General features: G+C 46.3%; 1 protein-coding gene across 10 annotated transcripts in view; it reads right to left on the reverse strand.

Annotated features, from left to right (window-relative positions):
• Nucleotides 1–819: 819 nt before the first annotated feature.
• Nucleotides 820–15454, reverse strand: part of GNB1L (G protein subunit beta 1 like) — a 66183-nt gene continuing 51548 nt past the window's right edge. For 9 of the 10 annotated variants that reach the window (XM_053279369.1, XM_053279371.1, XM_053279375.1 and 6 more), the window contains 2 exons: nucleotides 10447–10662; nucleotides 820–2736 (listed from right to left, as the gene is read on the reverse strand). In XM_053279369.1, coding sequence (XP_053135344.1) covers nucleotides 2470–2736; nucleotides 10447–10662 — 483 coding nt within the window. In that variant the 3' untranslated portion in view covers nucleotides 820–2469. The remainder of the gene's footprint in view (nucleotides 2737–10446; nucleotides 10663–15454) is intronic. The other variant, XM_053279379.1, reaches the window with a different exon arrangement.

Here is a 15454-nt window from a genome sequence, read left to right on the forward strand (position 1 = left end):
ATCATAGCCCCTGGTGGCGCAGTGGTAAAACTGCCGCCCTGTAACCAGAAGGTTACAAGTTCGATCCTGATCAGGGGCTCAAGGTTGACTCAGCCTTCCATCCTTCCGAGGTCGGTAAAATGAGTACCCAGAATGTTGGGGGCAATATGCTAAAAATCATTGTAAACCGCTTAGAGAGCTCCGGCTATAGAGCGGTATATAAAGTGCTATTGCTATTGCTATCATGAGAGCAAAACACCATTTAACTCAACGGGGCTTACATCTAAGTAAATATGCACAGGATCATGCTGTTAGTACAGGCATTGCTTAAAAGACATATAATTAAGCCGTAAAAACAGTCCTTTAAAGGGTAGACTGCCCAGGTTCAGACACATCAGGAACCTTTCCTGCTGTTACCATGGATGCCAGGGGGAATTATATACCCCACGTCTGATTCTCCACACTGAAAAAGTATGGCAAAATCTCCAAGGAGAAAAGCATTAATTGGATCGTTGAGTTAAATCCTCACGCTAGTTGGTCTATGGGGAGAAAAATTTAACAGCAGTTCTGAAGCAGCTCAAATGCAGCTTTACAAGCAGAGACTGTAGCTAAGGCAAAAGTCGTCCCCCCCCCTCCAATTTTTTCCTTTCGCCCTTCCTCTTGATTAATTGCAAAGCTTGAGGTGACAAGAGACAATGAAATTCACAAATGCCAGAGGCCGTCCCTTGCCACATTCTTGGCTGCTGATTTGAGCTGAAAACTGACAGGAGTGTGAACAAATTAAAGACGGCCCTAATTTGATTGTACAGGGAGGGGCAAAAAAAAGAAAGATAAAAATCACAAAGGAAACACACCCCAGCGGGGGTTTAATGTTGCCAATTCAGAACAACAGAACAAGTTTGCATTTATATATTTCTAGAAAGCTTGATTTCCCACTTCAAGGCATACCTGCAGTAGTTTTCTCCATCAGAGTGGGAGACCATCTCTGAGGGAGATTAACCCCTTACACCAGGGGAAGGCAACCTTGACTCGCCAGTTGTTATTATTATTATCATTATTATTATTATTATTACATTTATATCCTGCTCTTCCTCCAAGAAGCCCAGAGCCGTGTACTACATAATTGAGTTTCTCTTTCACAACAACCCTGTGAAGTAGGTTAGGCTGAGAGAGAAGTGACTGGCCCAGAGTCACCCAGCTAATCTCATGGCTGAATGGCGATTTGAACTCAGGTCTCCCTGGTCCTAGTCCAGCACTCTAACCCTTACACCACGCTGGCATTCATTGTGCCTGGGGATAATGGGAGTTGTAGTTGAGCAACAGCGGGAGAACCAAGGTTGCCTACCCCTGCCTTAGACCATGTATGAGGGAAATAAATGCCTGACAGCAGCAGCAGCTCTGGGGCAAAAAAAAAATCAAGCCACAAACTGCCCTTTATGGTTTCTTTCATCAAGCAAGCTACAGCTTATATGTTGCTTCCCCTCCATTCAACATTTTCATTTTTGTTATTTGATGTATCAAAAATACCAACGAGAAAATAAAAGTACAAAGAAAACAAATTTAGCCTCCCACCCACAATTCAAATTCCAAAAAATCAAACCGTTGCCATTTTTGAAAGGAACAATATAGTCCTGTATCCATTTCTGAGTCCACTTCAACGGATATGCCCGTGTCAGTCAAGAGAGGTTGAGACTATCGATCACTTGTTGTTCCACTGCTTGTTTTATAGGGATATTCAGTCGGTACTTTTGTTGTCGACCTTGTCTACATTTCCAGGTAGGCCATCGGCCTTTTATGTGTCTCCAATTTTGTCTCACAGTAATATTAATGTTTATGTCATGGTGGTAAAAATATGTTACATCACAAGTTGTGTAAGGGAACAATTGGTAAAATCATGAATGGCAGTTGTATTATTATATTGTGATATTTGGAACTGTGTTCTGTAAGAAGGGACAGGTAAAATCATGATTGTGGTATGTTATTACTTACTGAACTCTTTCTCACACGCATTGAGAAAGGGCTACCCATTTTGCGGGGAGGACACCCAAAAGTGCTTTCCTCCCCATAGACGATCGTCCTGCCGTCCGTGGGCGGGCAGATCACCCACCCAAATGAGCACCGTTTAGAAGGGAGGCTCCATAGGTGGGTTTGCCACCGAGATCGGGCCTGATCTCAGCAATTCACACGCGTGTGCAAAACGGGGCTGGGCTTCCTTAGCCCAGGTTTGCACATGTTTGTGAATAGCCTCATTGTGTTATATTTCTGTCTGGTTAATGTCTGTAACAAAGATTCCAATCCAGTCCACTGGTTCAGTTGCCTTCTCCAATCTTGTAATCTCTCTGGAGATTGTAATTCAACATTTCTGACAATCAACAGGTGCTACAATCATCCAAGTAACCGCTGCTGATAACCCTCACCATGGCCCTACAATGTTTCAACCCTAAACTGCAAACTTGGGCTAGTTTTTCTTCTTTGAGTCCAACTCCCTTTTCATGTCTGATTATATATTGACCAGACACTGATGCGGTGATCTTTAGAGGCAGCTGCCATTAGCCTTTTGCTGGGTTGAGTGTGATCCGAAAAGGCCACACAGTGGATTGTTGCTTTGTGGTAGTCCAGTACGGCTAAAGGCTTGAACTTCTTCCAACCAAAGAGCCGGATGCGGTGATCCCAGCCAGCGGTCGCCAAGATCTTCTTGTCTTGCCGGAGGGTCACCTCAGCGATCCCAGGATTGGTGAGGTTGTAGGTTTGTTGGAGCTGAGGAAGAAAAGGGAAGGAAATGCTGAAAACCGGTAACTGGAGGACTCTGCATCTTGCAGTCAAAGGCAATGTGAAAAACTAGAGCAGAAACATTCCCGATACATTTAATACCATCTTGTACCAATGTACCGAGGCATATGTGAGGGGAAAAGCATACCCCACATCCACTGGCCAGGAAGTTCTACTATGTGCAAGAAAAAGAGAGGAACTAGGGAGAAAGGTGTTCGTGTTGGTACTGGTGCTAATCAAACACCTTTGATCTTTCTCCTTTTTTCACAGTTCCTCCCTTTTTCTTTCATATAGTAGAACTTTCTGGACACAGGCAACATCATATCAAAAGGAAACAAAATTAATGTTGTATGTGTGGTGGGAGAGGAGGAGCTGAATAATTATATTCATAGATTTCTCAAAAATCATTTATAAGCCGCCTCGCCTGCACTCAAGCTAGGGTGCCACAAAAACACATTTTAATATGCTTATTTATTTATTTTATTGCATTTCTACACCGCCTGATATAGAAATCTCTAGGCAGTGTGCAAATTAAGACATAATATAAAATATAAAACATTTAAGATTCAAAAAACAGATAAAATCACAATAGATAAAAACACAATAAAATTTAAATTTCAGTTAATTCAGGTACGTCTTCAGGGTCCTCCTAAAAACAAACAAGAGAAGGAGATACTCTTATTTCAGCAGGGAGTGCATTCCAAAGCCCTGGGGCAGCTACAGAGAAGGCCCGGTCCTGAGTTGTCACCAAATGGGTTGGCGGCAACTGTAACTGGATCTCTCCCGATAATCATAATAGGGACAGGGTTCACGATGGAGAAGGCGCTCTCTTAAGTACCCTGGACCCAAGTCATTAAGGGCGTTTATAGGTAATAACTAGCACTTTGCATTTCGTTCTGAAACATATCAACAGCTATGACAAAAACAATAAAACTCAGCAAAAATACAGCACCAGTGTGACAACTGCCTATAGTAAGACAAACTCCCAAAGACAGCAACACAACAGAACTGCACTAAAAGCCGGTTAGGTGTTCTTTACACCCCTTCCAAAACATTTCCAGCGAAATCCACCTCACAATCAGGGTGGCCTTGGATGCCAGTGTCAAATCAACTGTAGGATACAACGTCAGCCTGGGTATACCTCTGTTGGGTCACTTTGTGGGGCAGTTTGTGCATTTCCCTTCACTTCCCTGAGGTCTCCTTCTCGCTGCACAGATGGGAAAGTCATCTAATCAGTTAGACTGCAAGAATCACGTCCAGCCTGACAGGCAAACGCATTACAAAAATGAAGGATACGATTGGACTTTGAGGGAATGAATAATCTGTCTTAACGTGTGGGAGCACCTTCTGCGTTTGCCTGTCTGTTTGGCTTATAATTGCTACTTGCCCTGAGCCTGCAGGAAAAAGCAGGCTTAAAAAGATCTAATAAAAATAAATGTATGATTAGCCTGCTCACCCTTCCAAACCGGGTCTCACTGATCGTGAGACTGATCGTGAGACCCGGCTCATTATGTGGAAGCAAGGTAAGAGGAAGAGCTTCCCAGGTTACCTTCCCTTGCTTCCGCACAATAACTCATACCCAGGTTCTCCTCCTACCTTGCTTCCGCACATTCACTTCTACCCAGGTTTTCCCCTTACCTTGCTTCCACACAACCAAAAATTGGGAGCACACAGAGCTCCCAAACCTGGATAGAACACAGTTTTTGATTGTGTGAATGACCTCTATTTTTTTAGTATTTCCAGATTGTTGTTGTTTTTAATTCACCTGGAAATATTTAGATTTCTAAAACCCTTATGAAAGAAAGACCCACACAGGCAGAAGCTGCAGTGCTCTCAAACAGCATGGGGCGAGAATTTAAGAGGTGCCGTCGTCATGGCCTGTTGATTCTTCCTCTTGTTTGTTGCTGGGAAGCCAGCATTTGCTGGGGGAAGTCTTGAGTGCACTGGAAGGTGGCTGCAGTGGTTAAAACTGAATTAAAAAAGCGTCAGGGCAAAACTATGGTGCTTGGCCACCTGAGGAAACCTCCTTGATTCCTGCCTGCAAAAACCAGGAGCCTTTAATGACATCATCTTGGCCGAACTGGTTGCTTTGCTCGCTGGCACAGGCAGTGTCTACGGCAGGCCTGGAAGTGCCTGAAAAAGGCTCCAGTGACCTTTTGGGGCTAGGTTGGAGTCACCATCTCTTCACTTGCACACTGGAACGGTGCCACCCCAAACAGCGCCGCCGTGCCGCTCTTGCGTCACGTCTTCGGACCGCTGGTCACCGAGCGGCGCAGCCGAAACTCTTCGGAGTAAAAATAACGTGCCATTGAGTGGCTTTTCAAACACCATCATTACCTCAGGAACGGGGAATGTCAAGGAAAAGCCCCATCTGGTTTGGATTATTAATCCAAAATGGGAGAGGGTGGAGGAGAACAACTTAATATTTAGTGCTTTTGTTGGAAAGACCACAATGGAGAGGGAGCATTTGCGTGGGGGGGGGGCGTTTCGGGGTGGGGAGTGGCCCTCAACCAAAGTTGTAGAAGAAAAGCATGCAGAGATTGCTCCAAGGCACACTATTATTCGAAAGCTCACAAATCCATTCCACATTAACACACAATGAGCGACACCAGTCATATCACATGGGATACTGAACACGGCTTCATGAGTTACTGCAGAAGTCTTTAGGTTTTCCAAACCCAGGAGGAACTTGGGGTCTAACCTAACACACAGGGGAAAGCATACACAGGCCCGCTTCACACTAACTTTAGGTCTTTCCAACTTTATTGGATTGTATTCAATTTAGAATTTTCACTCCAGGCACAAATGACCAGGCTCAAACTATCCTACTTCGGACACATGATGTGAAAACCCAGCTCCCTTGAGAAGTCCATAATGCTGGGGGAAAGTTGAAGGCAAGAGAAGAAGAGGACAACCAGCAGCAAGGTGGATGGACTTGATTATGACAGCAATGAATGCACCACTGAGGGACCTGAAAGGCCAACTTGGACAGATCATCCTGGAGAGAATCTATCTATGTGTTCGCTTGTAACTCTGGCCTACAGGCAAGTGCAAACCAACGTTTGCCGGTCTGGATGGAATAGTAAACAATGGTTTGCAGCAAACAAGGACTGGAAGGGGAGGAGGGACCATCTGTGACCAAGGCTCCTCAGGGCTTTGTTCTCGCGATGCCAAACCAAAGTTTGATGTTATGTCTGAAGAGGCTGCAGAAAGTTTTTCGCATGGGGGAGTGTTTAAATATGCAAACCTCCATCTGCACGTGCCGTTTCTCAATCTCTGAATTCACCCTGAGTCCACTTGATCTCTGTGGCATTCCTTTAAAAGCATGCACAGAACTTAACTTGGACTCAAAAGGCAACGAGTTCATTTTACCGATAGCTCAAGTAGCATGCTAAGGAGCAGAAAGAGAAAAAGAGTCCTCACCTTTTTAGAAAACATCTACTTCAAACAATCCACCCGTGGCTCTTTGGCATCGTAGCCTGAGGTCGGTCAGCCCTGCCCCTCATTAAGTACGACTTAACCTCTTGGCACTGGCACGTTTCTGGTCACTGTACCAATTACGCTGCCTTCGTTACCATTTGCTGCTGTCAGGTGACCTTGGGAGATGTCTGAATGAAGCAGCTGCTTGTGCTGAACACGGTCCACACTGTTCTTTCATATTAAGAAGCCGCTTTGCCTATTCTGGACTGGAATGTTCAAAGCAGCACACCGAAGATTTCGCTGCAGTGCAGTAAGATCCACATTTCATTAGAAATCCCTCGCCTCTTGTTACTGGGTGCCCCCAAGAAGCTCCGTGGAGGGGGGAGAAGGAACAGCCATTCCTCGGGAGTTGTTAAAGGCGCAATCGGAGGGAAGGTGGAGAGAGCAAGGCCTCCTCCATACGGCCGTCTGGCACCCAGAATGGCTCATCAGCCACTCCACCTGATCCTGACACATCTTCGTTATGAAACAATGGTCAAGTTCAGAACACAGGAAGCTGCCATATACTGAGTCAGACCTTTGGTCCATCTGGCTCAGTATTGTCTACACAGACTGGCAGCAACTGCTCCAAGGTTTGGGGCAGGCGTCTCTCCCAGCCTTATCTTGGAGATGCCGCCAGGGAGTGAATCAAGGACCTCCTCATGCAAAGTAGATGCTCTTCTTTGGAGCCTTGGCCTCATCCCCTAAGGGGAATATCTTTCAGTGCTCACACAAACGTCGTCTCCCATCCAAATGAACATAAGAACAGCCCTGATGGATCAGGCCCAAGAATGCCCATCTAGTCCAGTCACACAGTGGCCCACCAGATGCCACTGGAAGCCACAGGCAGGAGTTGAGGGCATGCCCTCTCTCCTGCTGTTACTCCCCTGCAACTGGTACTCAGAGGCATTCTGCCTTTGAGGCTGGAGGTGGCCTATAGCCCTCCGACTAGTAGCCGATGATAGACCTCTCCTCCATGAAGTTATCCAAACCCTTCTTAAAGCCTTCCAGGCCGTTGGCTGTCACCACATCTTGTGGCAGAGAAGTCCACAAGTGGATTATGCACTGTGTGAAAACGTACTTCCGTTTGTTGGTCCTAGATTTCCCAGCAATCAATTTCATGGGATGACCCCTGTTTCTAGTGTTATGAGAGAGGGAGAAGAATTTCTCTCTATCCACTTTGAAATGGGAACCAAGAAATGGGAACCAAGGTGGACCTTGCTTAGCAGAGAGGACAATTCAGGCTTGCTAGCACAAGACCAGCTCTCTTCCAGAAGATACCCCATCATGAGACATATAGCAAACGTGCACTACGCCAGCCACGGCCACATGCTCTATTTACTGGAGGTGCAGAAGGAACCCTGACCTCCCAGGCAAAAATATGCTGTTTACATATATATGTTGTAAATGTAATATAGAACATGTGGCCTATGTTTAATTTTATAACACTTTTCAGTTGCCATTACAACCAGAGGCGCTCAGGGCAATGTTCAAACCATAAAAGCCAAAAAGTAATAACACTTTAAAGAGTGGCTTTTATCACAGTTTTAAATAACAGAATGCTAAAAACAAAACAAAACCAGGCAACGTCTCAGCACCAAAAACGGTGCCCACCCCACCCCAGAAAAAGGCTAAAACTCAGTTTTTAGCTTGTGGCAGAAAATTAAAGAATTCCCTGCAATGCGATTCATAGGAACATAGGAAACTGCCATATCCTGAGTCAGACCATTGGTCTATCTAGCTCAGTATTGTCTTCACAGACTGGCAGCGGCTTCTCCAAGGTTGCAGGCAGGAATCTCTCTCAGACCTATCTTGGAGATGCTGCCAGGGAGGGAACTTGGAAGCTTCTGCTCTTCCCAGAGTGGCTCCATCCCCTGAGGGGAATATCTTGCAGTGCTCACACTTCTAGTCTCCCATTCAGATGCAACCAGGGCAGACCCTGCTTAGCTATGGGGACAAGTCATGCCTGCTACCACAAGACCAGCTCTCCTCTCCATGATTCACAGATTCACAATCGAGTCGGAAAGGTTAGGACAAAATGCAGCCGAGTTCAGATACAACAACCAATCCATGGTCCGGCTTGCTCTGTCCCTCCTTTTCCTCTCTGTTGCCTTCACATTAGGGATGTGCAGAACCGGCTCGATTACGAACCAGACTGCCACGAACCGGGCCGGTCCACGTGGTTCGATCGCAAACAGCTTTGAATTGATTCAAGCTGGTTCGTCGAACCATCCCGCCCAGCTGATGGTTCAACTGAACCAGTTCTCACACCTGCGTTTTGGTCTGAATTCGGACCGAACCGTGCCAAACGGTCCACGCACACCCCTACTTCACATTATCCAAAATCTTCCCTCCCTTGCTGATTTACAGGGGTGGATTAAGCTATGAGATCTGCCGCCCCAGCAACGGTTCCCCTTTACAAGTAAAGGACTGGGGGGGGGAGATAAATCTTCTTCTAAAACATTTTCAGCCCATTTCAGGCCTCACATGCGTGTGCACAGCAGCCCATGAACCCAACCTGTCATTTGGGAGGCAGGTGGGCCTGTGGGAGGAGCTCTCACCGCCATCTCCGCCAACATCCCGCCACCTGCACGTACGAAGATGGCCCGACGACCCATGATTTGGGAGGCAGGCGGGCCCACTAGGCGCTCTCGCTGCCTCTGCACAGCGGCAGTTTTAAAAGTAGATTTAACGTTCCCCTGCCCTCCAAGTGCAAGTGGTGGATTAATGCATAGGCAAATTTGCTGCCCCTCAAAATTTGCCGCCGTAGGGAAGTGCCTCCTTTGCCTATGCGTTAATCCACCATTGCTGGTTTATGCAAACCATTGTTCCCCTCCAAACCACTTTCCTACAACCCCCAGTTTGAGGGGGATGCCCAGGTCTGGTCTGGAGGCAAAGCATAGGTTGCGTGAATCATAACTTGCACAAATCTGAGCATCGTGGTACACTACACTCATTGTGAACTGGGAAGCAAGGGAGGGAATTGGAGTGTGTGTGGGAAGAGGAATGATAGAGAGTGATAGTTGTGGTTCCTTTTACTGATTTGTGAGCTGTCTCGAGGGTTGTCGTAGCAGAAAGGTGAGAGAACACACACATCAATCAAATCTCTCCCAGGCTCATGAAAATGATGATATGCAAATGCTAATTAAGTCTAAAGGTAGCTGCAACAGCTTTGGGCCATGTAGCCCATGCGGCTGTAGAAAAATCACTCGACCTGGCTCACAGTCAAAAGCGATCTGTAAATCCACATTTCAGCTCTGTCAGTGGGGAATGGATAGAGGTTCTAATTTTACCAGGGCCAGATTTGGAAAGCTAAGCCGGTTCGCACGTGATGTTCAAGACCCGTACAATGAGTGTACGGCGTACACGGATTCAGATCTGTATGCACACAGGTACAGTTATTCACAGGTCATGCTGAACACAGACACAGCAGTACGCTTTCTGTCCGTATCCAGCATTTCAGAGGGCTTGTACTCAGGTACACTTTTAGCTTGAACATAGGTCCAGTCACTCTCACACAAAAATATGTACTAGTGTTCAGGCATCTGTTCACTCGAACAACGTAATGTCTGCATAGGGCTCTAATGTGTTTAACCTGACTTTTAACTTGATTACTCAGTTTCGTTAATTGTATTACTTTTATTGTATATTGTATCTATTTCATTGTGAACCGCCCTGAGCAGTAATATACTGGAGGGGCGGGGTGTAAATATTCTAAATGAATGAATGAATGAATGAATGAATGTATGTAGAGTCAATGGGAAAATTAGACTTCAAATTAAATAATCAGCACATATATTGCTGTAGGGCAATATACAGGGGTTCCCAACTTTGGGTCCTCAGATGTTGTTGGACAACAACTCCCATCATCTCCAGCCCTTTGTGGCTGGGGATGAAGGGATTTGTAGTCCGACAACACCTGGGGCCCTAAGGTAAGGCCCCCTGATGTAATGGATAACAAGGCTTCGGTACTTATAAACTGCAGTCGGAGCGCCCTTAGACCTTAGTGAGGCCTGGAGAAAGATTTAGGGTGGGTTTTTAAGAAAGAGAACGGAAAACATCGCAAAGGTGGATGGAGTCTCCTCACCCTCAGCCAGCTTCTCCTAGATCATAACCAGTCCGTGATTAATGAGCCCGGGCCTCTGCAGCGATGCCACTTTGTGGCTAAATATTTTTTCAGTCTATCAAACTGTTAGTGCAAAACAGAACAGACAGCTGGGGGTGGGCAAGCGTGCTGACCTCCAGGTTCTGCTGCTCACGGAGGCTCCAGACGCAGAGCTGCTTCTCAGACGAGCCCGAGACCCCTCTGGCCTTCTCCGAGTCAAAGTCAAGGCCCATGATTGGCTCCTGATGACACGCCAGCCGGCTCAGCCTTCCCCCCGTCGACAAATTCCACAGGACGACCGATCCGTCCTCGTAGCCAGCCAGAAGGAAAGGAGATGAGCCGGTGCTGGGCTGATGGGAAACACAGCACGATACGGATGATCAGAATGGTTTGTACGGCTCCCAGCAATTCCACTCAAATCTACTGGACTGGTAAACACATGCGGTGCACAGAACTCCAAAAAACGCAATTCCACCATTTATCTTTGGCACTTTGAATGGCCAAAATGACTATCATACCCATGAGCCTGCTCTGACAAGTAGGAAGAAACAATCAGAAAGATTAGGAATCTAGGAAGCTGCCTCATGGGGCGGGGGGCTGCAGTAAAGAGCTTCTATCCTGGTAGCCACAGGTGAGCAGAACCTCTGTTTGGGTCCGCAAACTCAACACCCAGACAGCAGCAGTTTCCATAGCTGAAACTGGGAGTTGGATCCCCCGAGGATTAAAAAAACACTATCCCAGCATCCATTGCACGACCAGTAGAGTGGCAACCCTCATTACATCATCAACTGTCCCCTGATTGGTCACAAAGGGACAGGAGGCGGGACCAGCCCTACTGAAGGCATTGCAAACAAAAGATCATAGAGTGTGCTTTGCAGAGCGGCACATTCACAGATGCTAGCCTCTGTAGCCACAGTGCTCTATTACAATCATGGCTGCTGCCTCCCAAGACCTGCTACCAAAGGCACATGTACCCAGACGACCAAAACATGGTGGAAGAAGTGCTCATTTTTCGTCCTACCTGGGTAAAGAGCAGGGAAGTAGATCTGGGTTACCCAGATTTGAGCGAGCTGTGTTGGAGGGATTCCCACAGGTTCACTTGACCGTGAATCCCTGGGTATATTGCTTTCTACCCTCTTTTTTATAATTGTGTGAATGGTCTCACTGAGGCAGACCACTGGCCCTTTTAGCTCGATATTGTCTGCACTGACTGGCAGCGACTTCCCAAGCTTGCAGGTCTTTCCCATCCTTGAGATGCTGCCAGCCAGGGATTGAATCTGGGACCACCGGTGTGCAAAGCAGATGCTCTGCCACTGAGGTACAGCCCCATTCCCAAGGTTATTCTTGCACGGAACTAGAACATCAAAATGCTGAGTATTTCACAACCTTAATATGATTGTTCATGGTCTAATTTGGGGGTAGGCTCCTTAAAAACAGTCTTCTTGGAGCCAGATGCCTCCCTCCATCTTTAAGAAAGTGACAACCAATGCATCCCCTACACTTTAACAAACAAGAATGTGTTATGCCACTTGTGCTCAACGTACAACACCCCCCACCCCGCCAATTATTTTGTCATTCGTTCATAATAAATTCCAATTTCCCCAAGGTAATAGAGTGCTCAGAGTGTGGGTGATTTTATCCAACACTACGCAAGGCTCTTCCCCCTGGCTCCAAAAAGCTTCCGCGCCCGTTCCTAAAGAGTTAATCGGTCTCAGTCTGACTGTAACCAATTGAGAGATATTTTGATTAATGATGTCACAGGTCAAAGGGCACGACACCCTGGGCAGCCACCCAATTTATTTAAGCCTCTGAAATAACTCAAAGAAAGGAACGTTCCTGGATTACATGTCACATTTAAGGGAAATATTCATCATTGCGTTGGCCCAGAGACTAATGACCCTGTAAATCGGAAGACTCGTAGCCCTAATCAAAGCAATTTAAAATACAAACTCCTGCTAATGTCGGTTGTGGCTTGAAAAGCAGGGAGCTCAGCAGAAACACCTTCAAGTTTTACATACAGGTATCTTGTTTCAGGAGCAGAGCGTGCTTCAATTTTGAAATAATTAGGGTTTTGGGGTTAAGTCTTACAGAGATTTAAAAACAAAAACTTAAGACACTTGGAAAAAGAATTATTACGTATTGCTCAAAACCATCAAGTACCCGTTCCACCCCACCCCACCCCACTATTATTCTTTCAGGCTAATCTCACATTTACATTATTATTCTGCATGTTATAGGAGTTGTTATACTAACAGCAATGGGTGGTCCTGCTAGTGGGAATTTTCCTTGGGAAACGGAGGGAAAGAAAATAGTCTTGCAGGAGTCCTTGCTGTTAAGGCCCTGGTCCTCCATCAAGGACCCCAAGGTCCACGTTTCCTCCTGGGTGGGAAAATGCCCACTCTAAGAACCATGCCACCGAAAAGTGACAGGTTAGTGACGCCATAAAAACAGGATTCGAACAGAAGTTCCAAAACTTTCTACTCTGAAACACAGGAAGGTTTAGTGGGGACCAGTGTTCCCTCTAACAGGGATTCCCAGATGTTGCTGACCACAACTCCCATAACCCCCAAGCAAAATCCATTGCAGCTGGGGATTCTGGGAGTTGTTAGTCCACAAAATCTGGGAATCCCTGTTAGAGGGAACACTGGTTGGCACCCTGCTCATACATGGTCCCATATCACGCTTCCCATGGTCCCATATCACATGGTCCCATATCATGCTCACGGGGATGGAGCCGCTCTGGGAAGAGCAGAAGGTTCCAAGTTCCCTCCCGGGTTTCTCCAAGAGAAGGCTGAGAGAGATTCCTGCCTGCAACCTTGGAGTACTAAGACAGTACTAAGCTGGAGAGACCAAGGGTCTGACTCAGTATATGGCAGCTTCCTATGTTCCTATCTGAGGGTGCTCACAGAAAGGAGCTCCCTAGATCAGCTAGGCCTTGGTGAGGAGAGCTGGTCTTGTGGTAGCAAGCATGACTTGTCCCCTTAGCTAAGCAAGATCTGCCCTGGTTGCATTTGAATGGGAGACTAGAAGTGTGAGCACTGTAAGAGATTCCCCTTAGGGGATGGAGCCACTCTGGGAAAAGCAGAAGCTTCCCTCCCTGGCAGCATCTCCAAGATAGGGCTGAGAGCGATTCCTGCCTGCAACCTTGGAGAAGCCACTGCCAGTCTGTGAAGACAGTACTGAGCTGGAGATACCAATGGTCTGACTCAGTATATGGCAGCTTCCTATGTTCCTCCCTTTCCCCCTCAAGCATCCTCAGGGAAGATACCAGAGCACAGCTGGGATGCAGGAGGCCCCAGTAAATCTCCCAGTTCATAGACCCTCACGTAGCAGGGGTGAAGAAGACCCTGGAGACCTTCTGATGATCATAGACAATACTGGGCTAGAGGGACCGATGGTCTGGCCAGGTCTGAGGCAGCCTGCCTTGGGGCATTCTAGGAAAACATTTTACTATAGAGGTCTGCAAAGGGCATCTGCTTTGTTTGGGACCCATCTCACGGGCAGGAAGCTGGCCTCCTCTATTCCTCAAGCACCCCCAGGAGAGGCAACCGAGCAGACGCTTGGCATGCAGAAGGTCAAAGGTCCGAGCCCTGGCATCTCTGGCGAAAGGTTCTCAGAAAGCAGGGTTGGGAAAGACCTCTGCCTGACACTCTGGGTTGCTGTCACCATTCAGGATGCTCGGTGAGATCCCTGAGGGATCTGCTGCATCGCCCAGCTTGTGCTTATTGACCTCGCTTCGATAAGCGGGCGAATAAGTTAACACACACAAAGGTGGTTTCTTCTCATCAGGAGAGAACACTCTTAGAAACAAGAGAGGGCACTTTTTTAAAAGGTCCTGAGATTGTGATGCACAGAAGCGTGCTCTGGGAAGCAGACAGTGCCACCAAATCTGCATGAATTTTGCAAATATAATAGCTGAGCAGAAGCTGGCAGGAATTCAGGATTCCACTCTGCTCTCAGTTCTTTGCAGAAAAGGCCCTGGAAGTCTGTTTGTTTTTTGCTTTTTAAAAATCTCAGCGTCATGTTGTTTTCTACACTTATTCCCGGATGGAAGGAATTTTCTGAGCTTCACAACTGTTAAACCAAGGCCATCTAACCGTCTAAAAAGGTCCTATAATTTTATGATGGCTACCCACTCATAGGAACATAGGAAGCTGCCATATACTGAGTCAGACCATTGGTCCATCTAGCTCAGTATTGTCGACTCTACACAGACTGGCAGCGGCTTCTCCCAGGTTGCAGGCAGGAGTCTCTCTCAGCCTTCTCTTGGAGAGCTCTCCTCTCACTCAATGAATCTTCCCTAAGATGAAGGCAACAAGGAAACTGCAGCTTTAATGGCAACCTTGTGGCTTCAACCATTGTCTGCAGACCTCCAAATCATTTACTCTGGGATTCATCCTGGGTATCCTAAGGAATGCCATCACCCATATGTGCTTCTCCACACCCTTTGATCTGAGGGAGAACTCCTCCTCCATGTCCCTTGTTTGCATAAGTTCTATCTGCTTAGGGCACAGGGCCTTTTGCGTGGTGGCACCTAAGCTCTACCCAAGGATTTTTTTTTGTTACTTTCGAAGCAATTCCCTGGAACCTGAGTGTGCCTATTTTGCTCAAGTCTGCTGCTGTTATGAGTGATGCTTTTAATGTATGTTGTTTTTTTAAGAACCTGGGGGTTTTTTGCAAATTAAATTTTTATTGATTTTGACAATATTCTTATTAACATTCACAACAAATAAACAAATACAGACTTCCATACCCTCATTAAACCCCTTCTCACATAATGATTCAAAAAGTCTTTATGTATTTTACTTTTTTCATACCACAAATATGAATGCCATCTAAACCTTCTATCAAATCCCTCCAAATCAAGTATTCTAGGATTTCTTAATGTTATCCATTCTTTTAACCACGTCAGACAAACAGCATCAAAATACAACATTAAGTCTGGTAGGGTAAGACCGCCTCTTTCCTTTGCGTCTGTTAAATTCTTAAAATTAATTCTTGGTCTTTCCCTTGCCAAACAACCTTAGTTATATCCTTCTGCCATTGCTTAAAACAAGTTTTTTTTTAAGAACCTGTTTCAATTTTTTTTAAAGTTGTATTTCCTATTATTATATGTATATATCATCAAATCTCCAGGCAGTT

Source organism: Hemicordylus capensis, chromosome 15 (genome assembly GCF_027244095.1).
Source record: "Hemicordylus capensis ecotype Gifberg chromosome 15, rHemCap1.1.pri, whole genome shotgun sequence".
NCBI classification, from domain to species: Eukaryota; Metazoa; Chordata; class Lepidosauria; order Squamata; family Cordylidae; genus Hemicordylus; species Hemicordylus capensis.